Source organism: Falco cherrug, chromosome 1 (genome assembly GCF_023634085.1).
Source record: "Falco cherrug isolate bFalChe1 chromosome 1, bFalChe1.pri, whole genome shotgun sequence".
NCBI lineage: Eukaryota > Metazoa > Chordata > Aves > Falconiformes > Falconidae > Falco > Falco cherrug.
The window spans coordinates 95,576,920-95,590,435 of record NC_073697.1 but is presented as its reverse complement, the minus strand read 5'-3'; the positions used below and the strand labels follow the sequence as shown (position 1 = coordinate 95,590,435).

The window sequence follows — 13,516 nt, the reverse complement described above, 5'->3', positions numbered from 1 at the left end:
AAAGCTTTCACTGATTTTTGCAATGGCCCTGCAAGTCAAATTGGAGGGATGTGGCTTCCTGGTGGGGGGCACACACACGACACGGCAGCAGCACACAGCAGAAACACACGGCAAAGCTTACCTGATGCTAAATAAAACAGTCGCTCCAATTACAATTGAAAGCTGGAGAAGACATTAAAGTAAGATACTGGTAAAAACAAGACACAAACACTAAGTAGGTCAGTTTTTAAAACTTTTTTTATTTTTTAATTTTTTTTTAAGTTTTTATTTTATATTATCTACAAAGTAAAAGTTTTCTTAACTTAAAAGTTACATCACTGTCTCACGATAGTGATTATCTCATCAAACGTGATTTATAAATAATAATTCATCAGTTTGACGATTAGAATTTTTTTTTTTTACTGAACCTGTTTCAAGTTTAGTTAGAAGTAAAAGGGATCTCCAAGTCTTGATTTTTAGTGATAATAGCAGCAAGAATCACTCTTGTTACTTCTTTTGCTAGCTGATGAGTTCATAACTTTGAAGGGTCATTAAAAAATAAATAACTTCCAGTTTTCAGCAAGCAGAGTTGGGGCACTTGCAGGACTCAGATACAGTGCATGGAATTATGGAATAGCCCACAAGTTCCTAAATGCCTCTACTCAGTCCGAATCTCTCCCACTGCAAGATGAACTGTTAGCATTCCTAGTGGATGTTACAAGAAATCAAATTTTTTTTTTTTTTTTAAACAAAATAAAATGAAATTCTAGTTTTCTGTGCTTCCAGTTGGCAGAAGCAGTAGAAGGAGGGTATTTGGCCTACAAAAGGTATCCAGCCTTTCAGTTATTCCAGATGAGCCTTACAACTGCTGTTGGTGGTGGGCTTGTACTGTAAAAAAAAAGTTCAAATGTAAATAGTAAATTGGCAAGCCACACAACAGTTTGCTAGTAAAGTGGTCACAGGACAACTACTGAGCTGAATTTTTTTTTTCCTTTCCTTTTTCTCTCTCTCTTTTTTCTTTTTTCTTTTTTTTTTTTTTTTTTTTTTTTAAGAGAACAAAACAAAATCCTGCATATCAAGATGTCCTTTGGATGCTTTTTTCCCTACTTAAACCTTCAGAAAGCAGCCTTGTTCTGCTCACACATTCCCCAAGAAACAAGATCAGGTAACTAGTTCACTACAGAAGTTTAGAGGCTGTTTGGAAATGAATTATAAAGAAACCTAGGTAAGGTTAAATTTAAAGTGGAAAGAAATCATACAGCACCTACTTTTCCCAAAAAGTAAAGCTGCAGAACGTTACTCTGAATTAAAAGATTAGATTTCAGTTGTCACTTTACTTCAGTCATTAGAAGTTTAACAGCCCTACCCCCAAGCAACATTTTCACTCCTATCCTCAAGACCGATCACTTTAAATTTAATAAAACCTCAGAACATTATAAACAGGCTACACAGAACAGTCCATCCCCCACGGCAAAACCACAGCAAAACCTGAAAGAACACAGCCCCACAGTGCCAGTGTCCGCATAGTTATCCATTTCTCTACTTCAGCTAGAGAGAAGCAAAATCTTTACTAAATTAGCTAAATCTCATACACTTATCTAGCCTCGCATTTGGGCTGGCAAAGTATAAATGCGAAATGCAGAAACATTCTGCCTTCAGCATTTTCTTCAATTATTAATTTTTTTTTTTAAGTCTTTTCCCCAAATCTGGCTCATAACAGTTCTCACTACTACGACCTGGCTCAGTTAAGGTGCAGGTCTCCCGGGCACACACTCCTCACCTGAAGGGTGCGTCATATAGGGGAAATGTGTTGTTGTCGAGACTGGAATGGGCTGTAGTGCACTTTGAGCGATGGCGGCTTGGGGACCACCAGGTGGCTGTGTCGTCATTAGCATCATTGGAGCATGGGCAGTTGGGTGAGAAGGAACCATTCCTGACTGTACATGAGCCTGAAACAAAGAGCTCTTTAGTATAATGGTCACAAGGAGGCATCACTCCTGGCCACATGACTGTCCAAAGTTTTCTCCAGCTGTACCAGTAAATCCAGAGATTTACTCCATTTTAACTAGATTAGCTATAGGGATTAAGTCAGAGATCTTAACACAAAAATAATTAAAAAAAAAAAAAAAGAAAAAAAAAAAAAGAAAAAGAAGGGCTCAAATCCTTATTGCTGGCTCTGAGTCACATTCTCAATTTTAGCCATATGGACAGTGAGCGCTGGGAGAAACGGCCAGCATTAAACAGTGGGATATTTAAAAAAAAAATCAAAAAGACCAAACCACAAAAAGAAAAAAAAAAACCAAACCCAAAAAAACTCAGCAACAAATCTTCAGAACATTACTGTTAGTAACCTAGATCAAAGCACTTCCTATGCAGAGAATGCAGTGGGTGCAGACAGGACCCTCATGCACACTGGCAGCCTGGCATCCCCTCCTCAGCTGCTCATTACACAACTCCCCATTCCTTCCTGACTCCCCTGCCCCAGAAACCACTCTCTCCAGTGACCTGTGCCCACGTTATCGTTCATCGAAGCAGTCATTCTAAGATGAGTGATTTCATCCCTTTATACTGTTAGGTCAGCTTTGTTCTGTTTCCAGTTAAGCTCATCACAGTTAAGGTCCTTGTGTAATCCGAGCAATCATAGTTAAGTCTCAGCGGAAAAATGGGATTAAGCTTTACAATGGCTGATCACCTTCTGGCAAACAAGTTCAGTAACTTGTCAGTTGGCTTCTTTAGCTCAGAGCAGTTCATGACTAGAGGTCATCAATTTTTTGGTTTAAAAAGCTAGTAAACACTAGTTTCTTAAAAGCACAAAATGTTACGGAACTCTTAGAGCTCTCAGAATGTTTCTCGTGGAGGGGGGAAGCATGTGTATCTAAGGTTTGCTTTGTCCTTCTCCCATATCCCATTAACAGAGCACTACGCTGCAGTCATTTCAGCCTCACAAGTTTCACAGGCCAGTGAAGACAGATAGCAGGTAGTGGCTACAATTTTATTTCTTAAAGACGAAAGGGTTACCTGACTCATCACAGACATTCCTCAAACTCCTTATCAGACTTGCACTGTATTAGTAGCACTCGAGAAGCCTTTAAAGGCAGGAACTGCAATTTAAATCTCACTCTTGCTCTAAAAAAAGGCTTAGAAGATAAGGCTGTGAAACAGAAATACCTTTCAGGATCAGCACCATTTTTACTTTGACAAACATGCTATTATAGCAGCCATCACTATAAAGCAGCTATTCATATAGCAGCTGTATTCAATACACACATTGGATAAAAAAACTTCTGCGCTGGCTTGAACGCTTTGCAAATTTGGCAGCTGACAGTACTCTGTAATGAATTTTAAAGTACTGTTTCTCAAGTGAGATAGCTAACAGCTCGAGGTTCATCTGATAACCTAAAGGGAAATTCAATTGATCCCCTGTGTTAGCCTAACTGAAATCCCTAATACATGGTATTTCAGAATTGTGTTCAGAAGTTGGAAATGAGGCTGCTAAGAAACTATTAAATCCAGTGATTAGTTTCCCCACAGTGGAATAATTACATGCATTTAAAATTTCTTACAGAACTGTAGTTATTCCTTCATTAGAGATTTTTGAGGGAACTACTTCATTTTTGAAAAGTCAGTTAGTTTGGTATAAATATCACGGACTATAGATTGCAGGCTCCATCCTAAAAAAATTACAGAAGAGACTGCGTAAGTCAAATAACGAAAGGGAAGGCAGGCTTTGCGTGCAGTTGCTAAAAAATCCCGACTGTGCAGTCAGTCCTGACTAAAAGTTGCATCTGATTTGCTTTAGCGAGGTTCGCTTATTAAGTGCTCGACACACATAAGGAAGGCAACGGTCACATCCTGCAGCACAGGCAAGGCCCGGCCGTGCCGGGTACAGCACAGTTCAGATAGTTTTACCTTTAAGCTGACCTTGCAACAAATATGTTTCGTGTTTCAAGGCACGGCACTGAACATACCACTAAGCCAGGAGCTCGCAGCAAGACCCTTCCGAAGGGTTGCGTGTGAGCTCCCCCAAGAAGCTCTACAGCCCAGGCATTCACACCAGCGCCATCACACCGGGGCACAGCCAGTATCTTGTTTCTGGCAGAAACCAGAGCCTGGGAGGATATGGCAAGATGCCACATCAGCAGTCAAGTTTGGACATCCTCTCCTTATCCTCCCACAATATAAAAGCAGAGAAATGAAAAACCTAATGGAATTAAAAAGCTAAAACCTCAACAACAATAAAACAATTCCTAAATAACTATTAATTCATTGGCTTAACTGACTGTCCCAGGGACTGAAGCAAAGATTTTATCAGAATTCTGCAAGGGACTGGACACCTATTAGGCTAACCTCCCTAGCTGCAGCTAGTCATGACATCCCAAACTATTGTTAACCTTTACGAGAAGACATAAGCCAGATACCAAATCCTTGGTCTGAAGAAGAAATTGTGCAGGCAAATTACTGATTAACTCTCCGTTCCTTGACGAAGTACACTAAATCCATGAGATTTAGTAAACATCAGAAAATCTTTGCAACACTGCTTTACACAGAGCTCTTGATTAATCTGTCATGTGCTTCCCTTCCCAAAATCCTTTTTTCACTGAGTTGACCACAAGAGAGCAGTTAAGAGAAGTGGGTTTCTGATCCTGAAGCAAGGACTGTTGTTAAGTTGCCCAACAATCACTGGGGATCTTCTGCATAAGCAGTTCATTTAGAACCACACACAGACACATACACACACACGCACACAGGGGTTTCTCTTTCAGCAAGGATTGTCTTGCAGTTATCTAAACTGAACCTCATCTGTCTCCCATCGCAGTGCCTTGCTACTCCCTAGTAATTCTGCACAATATACTTTACTGGATGTACCTGTATAGATTTAACTACAATGCAGAGCCTAAAACTGCCACCAAAAGCAACAATTCAGCCTTCCTCCACTCAGCTCTCGCCTCCAACCTTTCTGTATGCCAGCTCTTCCTGTGATCATGCAGTGAACCCGAGCAGTGAACTGATTTGACTGAGAAAGAGCCTAAAAAAGGGGGGAGGGGAGGCACACTTCAGCTGAATCATGTCCCCAGTCTGGTTTGCTGCATGGCCAAACAGTTCTGTGAGCAGAATGGTGGGACAGGACAAGGGTGGGAGCCGGGAACTGGGAAGAGAGCTCAATTTCTTTCAGTAGCAGTACCAGCTTAAGATGTCTTCATTAAACTACAGTTGCAGATGCACTGGGTGTTGGAAGCTGAGGTCCAAGTATCTTGTAATATTCTAAATAAAGGCAATGTACAGACAGAAACCTAAATAACACGACAGGTAGTCTGTGCTGAGAGGTGACAGAATGGAAATCACTTCAGCAGGCCCAACTGTCCTAACTTTGTGGCATTAAGACATTTAGTCTTGAAGGTTGTTAAACTGTGTTTACCTGGGGGACATGGGCCATGTGTGGCGGATTGGTATATGCAGGTTGAACATGGGAGGGATGAATGGTGAAGACTGTTTGTTGTGCTGTAGGAAAACTATTTTGTGGAGACTGCGTATTGGAGCCTGGCGTCATGGAAGGTGGGGTTGGAGCTAGACCTGCGTGGTAAATTGCAGACTGCTGTTGTGGGTTTGCCAGGTGGAGTGCCTGAGCAGCCTGGTGCTGATGATGCTGCAAAAAAAGACAGAAGATCATTTAGGTTATGGTCTAGAAGCGAGAAATGTTTATTCTGTAAACTAGCATAAGAAAGGTTCGCAGAACTGCTCTCGATAGTGAACGTTTTAAGTGGCAAATCTAAGGATCACCACACCTATGGTCACAAGGAAACTCATTTCATTTCCACCGGGCTAGTTTTCTTCTTGCACTAGCAAGTCATGAGAGCAGGAGTCTGGAAAATAGAGCCTAGACTGCCAGGTAAAAACAAGGAGAGCCTGCCACCATGGAGCTGGATACACTTCACAGTTGCACTTAGAAGCCCAAAGTTACTACCAGTAGGTAACTAAGGCATGCAGCACTATCACGAGGCCTGTTTTGTTTTCAGCTGCTTGTCTTTGACAAAATACAGTCAAATGCTTCTCAGCATTTATCTGCTATTTCCAGTTATAACTCCACTTTAATGAAAGCTCTGACAAAATTACGATCCTTCCTTAATCATAATACGGAAACAAGCTGTACCTCATCCCCTGAGATGGAGAAAGGAATGCCTGCATTCTGATATTGGTCCTTACCAACGAAAAGGGACTGCCAAAGGTTTCCCTGCTAGCTTATCTAACGAACTATGTCACAAGCTTACCACCTCTAAGTCCTAGCCACTGCAAGCAGAGAAAAACTAAGTTATATAGCTCTACTTCCTTCCTTCCTTCCAGAAAACAGAGGGGAATCTAGACAAGTCCTGCATGAGATCTGTCACATGCAGTTTGTCTGGGCAACTGCTCCAGTCTACCATTTTTCCTCTCAAAGAAATCAATGTAGTGATGTCAAGCAGCAGATAGATGCAATGTTAAATACAATTTAAAGCCATTCACTCCCTTAAGTTCTGTTACCTGCACGGGGCTAGGAGCAGGGTGGCTTCCAGCATGTTGGCTTTGCTGCTGGCCAGTTGGTGTGGCAGAAGGCTGAGGATGCGGAGGATGCGGATGCAGGGTAGCATTAGGGTGGGCATACTGCTGGGCAAGTGAGCCAGTAGAAACTAGGATGAAAAAGAAAAATATTTAACAACAGATACAGTACATGCATCTCATCAAGTCACCATGTATACTTGAAGATTTCACTATGTTTCAAACATACTATAAATATATTCCCTCCCCCTTCTAAAAAAAAGAAATTATCTTGCAAATAGCTGAGTATCTTACCTTGCTTTTGTGTAGTTTGGTTTTGCAGGAAAGTCTATAAATAACCATAATTAGACAGTTCATCTTCCCTAGTTTGACAATGTAACAGATACTACATAGAAAAAAGCAGTATTTCATCTTTTGTTTTGTCAAACAGACCAGTTTAAAATATCAAATTTGTCATTTTCATACAATTTAGTTTTTCCTGTAATATACTTTTCAAAGGTGTTATAAGCCATTTTTATTTCCACCATCCAAAAAATTCTTTGGCCTTATACCTGGCTAACCTCACCATGCTACTCTTCTGGAAATTGCTCACAGTACAGTCAGTGTAAAGTATATACACTGCATGTATGCTTAAGAGCTATAGGCACACACAGCATATACATAACAGCTGAGAAAACTGAGGCTGCTTGAGCATCAAGTTTTTTTGCTAAAGCCAGTATCTTGTACTGAAATAAGGTATCTTGTAGTGAAATAACGTATCTTGCCTCTCGCCTCAAGGCCAATTACAGAGTCTGTTCTGACTCACCACCATTCTGTGAGCTTCTCAACATTGCCATTAAATTCTTAATTCCTTGAAACAGTAGCAAATAAGGTACCAAACTCAGAAAAAGGAAAAAAACTTAACATAAAACTTTCACACCAGCGAAACCACATCTGTTGCTACAGCCATACCAGTCTCCAACAGCAAATGAACATCAACAAGTTCCTCCTTGAGGAGTCCTGCTCTGTTCTGCCTCAAAACGGGCCACACCAAATTGTTTTGTGGTTTTGTTTTGGTTTGTGTTTTTTTTTTTTACTTCTGAGGGAACCTAACAAAGCATGAAAAGCCATAATGATAGCAAATCTTCCTTTAAACACAAAGCATGCAACTGGAAAGCAAGACCCTTAGAAAATGAAGATGCTTTGCCTGTTCCCTTGTATTGCTTTTACGTCTTGTGCAACCACCAGCCCAGAGTTCACAACTGCACTTCTGCACATGACGATGCACACTACTCTCTCCAGTATGACAGCTTGTCAAAACCCAGGTTTGTTCTGCTGACAACAGTGCTAAAAGACAAACCAGTCCAAGCAAACTACCAACCTGCTCCAGAATCTTCCCTGCAACCGCTTCTTATTTGGTTCGGTACTTTTTTGTCATTCTGACTGAAGTTAATTACCTCTTACTATTTATCAGGTTACAGCCTTTTTAATGGGGTTTGTATAATACAAGAACTCCACAGCCAGCGATGCCTGCAGCATATCTCTAGAAGTGACGGGTTTTCTAGTGGTGTTTTCTTGCCCTAGTCAACAAACCTGAAAAGCAGAGCACAGGGAGAAACTTCGAGTGCACCTGTTAAGCTGCAAGCACCTGCCCCACGTACTGACAGCTAGTGAGGTGTGTTGTCTTTGCTTTCGCAAGGAACTGTTTGCTGCAGCTTCAGAAGAGGTTTCACTGTGCTGGGCTATAAGTTCATGAATACACAGATCCGCCTGAATGTATATAAAGGATGAAAGACAAGATGGGTGGAGAAAACAGACAAAAACGTAGCTGCATCTGAAAGCACAATACTATTCAGCAAAAGCAAGCTGCAAAAAGACAACAACCCCACGGTGCTCTGTTAACCAGCCCTGACACACTACTACCCTGTGCAAATACTTGTTTTCCTCCAGTCTGGCTTGCTCTAAAGCTTACAAATACTAGTTCTGACATACTCCAACTCACTAGAACACACACAGACTGTCTTTTTGCCTAATAGAGATTTCTCTCTCCTGTGCAGGCCACTATGAAGGTCTCTCCTTTAGAAAATAACTGCCTACTATATTTAACTTCATCCCGCCCTACTATCTTGAAAGCTCAACTAAATATTCACTGAGCAAATGGTCTAACAGTGATGTGCACTACAGTTCCAGGCTATTAATGCAGATGAACTTCATATACCTTTGCAACCCTAAATTCTTGCAGTCTGGAGTTGAGCCTAACATATTTATGCATGAGCATGTAAGCGTACTTAAGCACGAGTGTACAAGCATAGTCATACGTTGTAAGCGTTTCTGATTGAGAGGGGTTTTGAAAACAGCTCAATATTTTCTATGCACACTGTGAAAACCACCAGTATTTTCTGCAATAGCACTTTGTTACCCTTTCAAATGCAAGGAAAGTATCTTTTTTCTTTTTTTTTTAATATCACTGCTAAAACTTATTTTGGAGCAGCATCCCCACCACTCTTCCATTTGACTTTCAAACATTGCTCCTTCTTACAACAACTATGTGAAAATTATCAGTGGAAACACACTGATCATTTTTACAGTATGAAGTTTACAGCTTCCTACAGTAGGAAAATTTTTCAACCTCATTATTATACACACTCTGAAGAAGGCCAGAAGTTATTACCTCTGTCAAAGTAACAGAAATAAATGCATAGAGGGATTGACTTGCTTGCCAAAGGGCATGCTACCAGAAATCTTGCCCAGCTCTCATCCCACTGCCTCAGCCACGGAGCTGGCACGCCTGCCTACAAATTAACATCCAACTCCATTCAAGAGGTTTTAAAATGTATATGAAAATTAATTCCAAGTTGTAAGATATTCAAGGCTTCCCACATCCTGCCACATTGCTTGTTAAGAGCCCCTGAAATAATGTGGTACTCCCTTAAACCATTTGTGCAATTCATCTTTCATTTCTTTATAGCTGAGAGAACAACAAACTAAGTTATTCTGAAGCAAGTACATTATACAATAAAACTTCACAATGAAATATTTCTCTCTGAAGAAACCAGTTAAACCAAGGAATAGTACCCTAAAGAATAGATACAGAAATGGGAGGAGGATCAAGTTTTTGTCATAGTAGCAGCTCTTCCATAACCATCTAATATCTTTTATCCATAGCTTTGCATTTAAAGTACCAGATTTTTTTATACTGAAGTATTTTTATTTGCCTAGCTTCTCCTCTCTCCCATTTTTTCTTAGACAAATTACTCAAATAAGCTCTAGAAGTCTGGTTAAAACTACTTCAGATGCTGCTGCAAATTATGTTTTAATAGTAATATTAAAAGTGCCTTTCAAAAAATGTTATTTGGACACTTATCTAAATCCTGTACAGATACTGCATACAAATCAAGAAAGGTTCAGGATGAGTGGCAGCAAGTCTGAAATACATGCCCAGATCTTTGTTAGTTCAAAACCAGAGTTCAACTTCAACTCGAGAAATGTAAAGGTTTTCCATGTTTATTTAGTGCAATTAATAGTTCATGACAAGCCAATGAAATCTACGAGACCAACAAGCCTGTGAAAGAAGTCTTGCAAAACAGTCATGAGAAATTCACCTGCTTGGCCATAACTAAAGCACTTTCACTGTGACTTTTTTCAAGAATTTTTGCCTATTCATCAAAACAGCTCACTACACATATCAAATGGCGAACAAGATTAGACAGGAGGTGAAAAAAAAGAAAAGAATCACCAATTATCCAGCATTTTCCCCCATTGTCAGTACTTTGGAGATCTTCCAAAAGGCCATCCAAGAAAGTGCTGAGAAAGCTCTAAGAAAGGACAAAACAGCTCTGCATATCTGCTTGCTGCAAGTAACCTCAGCACATGCCAGCAAAAATACGCTATTTTTCTTACCCTTTAGGCCTTAGGTTCCTCTCCCCCCGAAATATTCCCTGGGCTAACCTGCTTCACTTCAGCATCCTTCTGATCAAGTCAGTTCCTAACATGAAATATTTAACTGCACTAACCTTGCAGGGATACACAGTGAAGAGAAGTGATTCAGTAATGAAGTGAGCAAAAAATATCAGATGGATTGAATTACTGAATTCAACTCTACAAAAGTACAACCCATTTTTCTGAGAGGCAAACAAGTAGTAGTAGCCATCAAACCCACAGAAGGAACTGCAATCAAAAGAGGTCAGAGCAGCAGAAATCAAGCAGAACTCCCAGCTACAAGGGTATATGCAAAAACCATATAATGTATTTTCTTATTTTCCCTGGTAGGAATTTCAACGCTGCCAATGGTGGTCATCGTTGGTCATCGTCCAAAGATGCACTGAAGAGCCTATTTTGAAGAACTGACCAGTGAACAAACTTCAAAACTATTGCCAGACCCAGTAAGATGGTGAGGATAACTACATTTAAAAGACCTGAATGGTAGGAAGCAAAGAAATAGCAAATGTTTCTTTCATAATACAAACATTTAAAGAAGTCATTTTAAACAGGTAGAGTGGACTTCACTTAAGAGATTATCCATGAAAGGAACGAGCTTATTAAAGTTATTTCAGTGCACCAAACCAAGACGCATGAAAACAGGACAGGTCAGCATCCTACAACACTAGTTCATGCAGAACCATGTACAAGAAACACAGGAAGTCTGTTCCACAAGAGATTTTTGGAGAACAAAGGGTATTTCTCACATCCCTCTTGCATGAGCTAACTCAAAAAAAACCCAGAATAGTGCCTGGCATAGGCTGCATGGACTTGCAGACAGACGCAGGAACAAGCCTCACTGCAGGACAGGAGCAAGTATGAAAATACCCTGAAACTGCAAGCCCTCCTTTCCCACATCTTGGGTGACAGCTACAGTTCATCCTGCAACCACACACCCCCAAAACCCAGCTTCCTTAAAGTGCTGTAATGAACACCAACATACAAGGCAGTGTTTTTTAGTTATCTGCCTTTTCCAGCACACGTACTCAACTGAAGTCTGTATTAGCTGCTCTGTACTGAGAGCACGGAGAACGTCAGCCCCTCTCCCATTGCTTACACTGATGCAGGTCACCAGCAACACCACACAGGAGCACCGGAGCCAGGTAACAGTAACTGGTAATGTTCACCAGCCACTGAGGAAGCGGTGGATGCTATGCACTGGCAAGGAGCCTCAGCTAGTCACTCTCATTACAGTAACGACAAGGTACATTGTTGACAGCACTCCTTCAGCGGCACCAAAGTAACGCTACAGAAAGCTGCCTTCACTGCAGCTGCAAGTTATTTCCTCCCAGGGGCTCAGAACTTGAGCCACAGCTTTCTGAAGAGATGAGGCACAAGATACTTCTCCTTTTAGGAAGCCGATTAACTTGCCAAGTTTTAAAAAATCCCATTTTGTATCTCTGTGAAAGAAAGGGAGCAAGGCAGTTCACCCACGTTTTAAGCAGAGGCTATCCACGTGCAGTGCTCACTTCTGGTTGCAGAGGAAAAGACTGGGTAGTAAAGTCAGATTATTCGACATGCAAAACACATTTTAAAAAAAAATGACAAATCAGTTTCCTGTGGTCATATAAATCTGTTCAACAGCTTCAACCCCCCCAGCCATTGAAATGAACCTTCCTGCGTTTTCCACATACTGGTTTGGTGCAAGGAAACTTATTCCCTCAACACGTCCCATTCCTTTAACATCTGTTCTTTAGAAAGTGCTTTTCTGTACAATCAAAATTAGTACAAAAAACCCAACTCACTGGCAAAGTAGAAAGAAGGGCCTGTCTCCTTGCTGTATGGTATTTTGGGACATGCTGAATTTGGGAAATAGAAAGGTAAATTAGCCTCTTGCCACGTGCATACTTCCCGTCTTCTGGAAAGGTCAGCGTCATTTTTTTTTTTTGAAGATTGTAGAACCATGCAGATATTTTTATTTACTTAGGTACTATTAGAACTGGATATTTAGCTTTACACGAGTGGAGATGAAATAACACAAGTCTCAAGTAAGCCTTCCTTCTTAACTGTGATACTGAGGTCTTCAGTTCTTAATTAACACAAAAATAAACCTTATGTCAATTAATGGTCTATTACAGTCCACTGTAATAAGAAGGTTAAGAAGTAATTACACTAGAATAGAAATTGGCCCCTTTCTTTTTCAGCTATATCACTGTCATTCTTAACAGTTCCAAGACACCTTTGGTGACTGGTTCACTCTTAGTCCCTGGAGAATCCTCTGAAGTTTATATTATATCCACCATTGTACTATCTGGGCAATAGAATTTACGCTACTGCTGAGACAGAAACCAGATAAAGTTAGAGACAACACCAGACCAGTAAAACATATGCAGAAGGGGAAAGGGGAAGGGAGAATGGGGACAGGAATGAGAGCACAAAAAAACAGGAAATGCATCTGTATAAAACCAAGGTCTGGTTTTACACAAGTTTGTTTTTAAACACAAAAGTTAAGTTTTTCAGAGGACTCCGGTTATCTGAAAACACAGGCAATTCAGCTACATGGCAAAACTAGCACAACTTCATTGTCATAGGAATGAATATATCCACCCTCTACTTAGATAACCAAATTTTCTACTAACAGCACAAGATAAGTTTGGGTCTTTGTGTGACACAGACCAAGCAGTCAAACTGCAAACCATGGCCAGCAAACTCTACCAGCCCAGTGATACTGGTTATCAGGGAGATCACACAGAGCCAACGCTTTGAGACAGACAGTACATTCTGAAACCAACGTGCAGTTTAGCAGCGTAAGAACGACAGCTCCGCATTCAGGTATGTGCATGTGGCAGTTAAAGGTGTGTGTACTGCTCTCTTTCAGCAGTGCCTGTATTTCAAACTCTCCTTGGCAAGGACATTTAAGTGGCTCACGGCTCCAGAAGTTACGAGCTGTAGTGTGTAATAGCTGTTTTTAATCGTCTGGCTGGTAGACGGTAAGATAGATAGTTGCTTGAACATTGTCCTTCCCAATTGTGTTTTGAGGGGGAAAACCCAATGATTTAAAACACTCCTTTGTCACACGTTTAGATGGGTTTACTGGTGACACGCAGCT

General features: G+C 40.7%; 2 protein-coding genes across 23 annotated transcripts in view; one reads left to right on the top strand and one right to left on the bottom strand.

Annotated features, from left to right (window-relative positions):
• SH2B3 (SH2B adaptor protein 3) overlaps positions 1-12,206 on the top strand; it is a 42,863-nt gene extending 30,657 nt beyond the window's left edge. Inside the window, exon 8 of the mRNA XM_055709322.1 lies at positions 10,759-12,206. Coding sequence (XP_055565297.1) covers positions 10,759-10,814 — 56 coding nt within the window. The 3' untranslated portion in view covers positions 10,815-12,206. The remainder of the gene's footprint in view (positions 1-10,758) is intronic.
• Positions 220-13,516, bottom strand: part of ATXN2 (ataxin 2) — a 52,501-nt gene continuing 39,204 nt past the window's right edge. For 12 of the 22 annotated variants that reach the window (XM_055709121.1, XM_055709135.1, XM_055709149.1 and 9 more), the window contains 4 exons: positions 12,213-12,266; positions 6,496-6,641; positions 5,396-5,623; positions 220-1,928 (listed from right to left, as the gene is read on the bottom strand). In XM_055709121.1, the coding sequence (XP_055565096.1) occupies positions 1,725-1,928; positions 5,396-5,623; positions 6,496-6,641; positions 12,213-12,266 (632 nt within the window). In that variant the 3' untranslated portion in view covers positions 220-1,724. The remainder of the gene's footprint in view (positions 1,929-5,395; positions 5,624-6,495; positions 6,642-12,212; positions 12,267-13,516) is intronic. The other 10 variants (XM_055709164.1, XM_055709167.1, XM_055709204.1 and 7 more) reach the window with 4 other exon arrangements.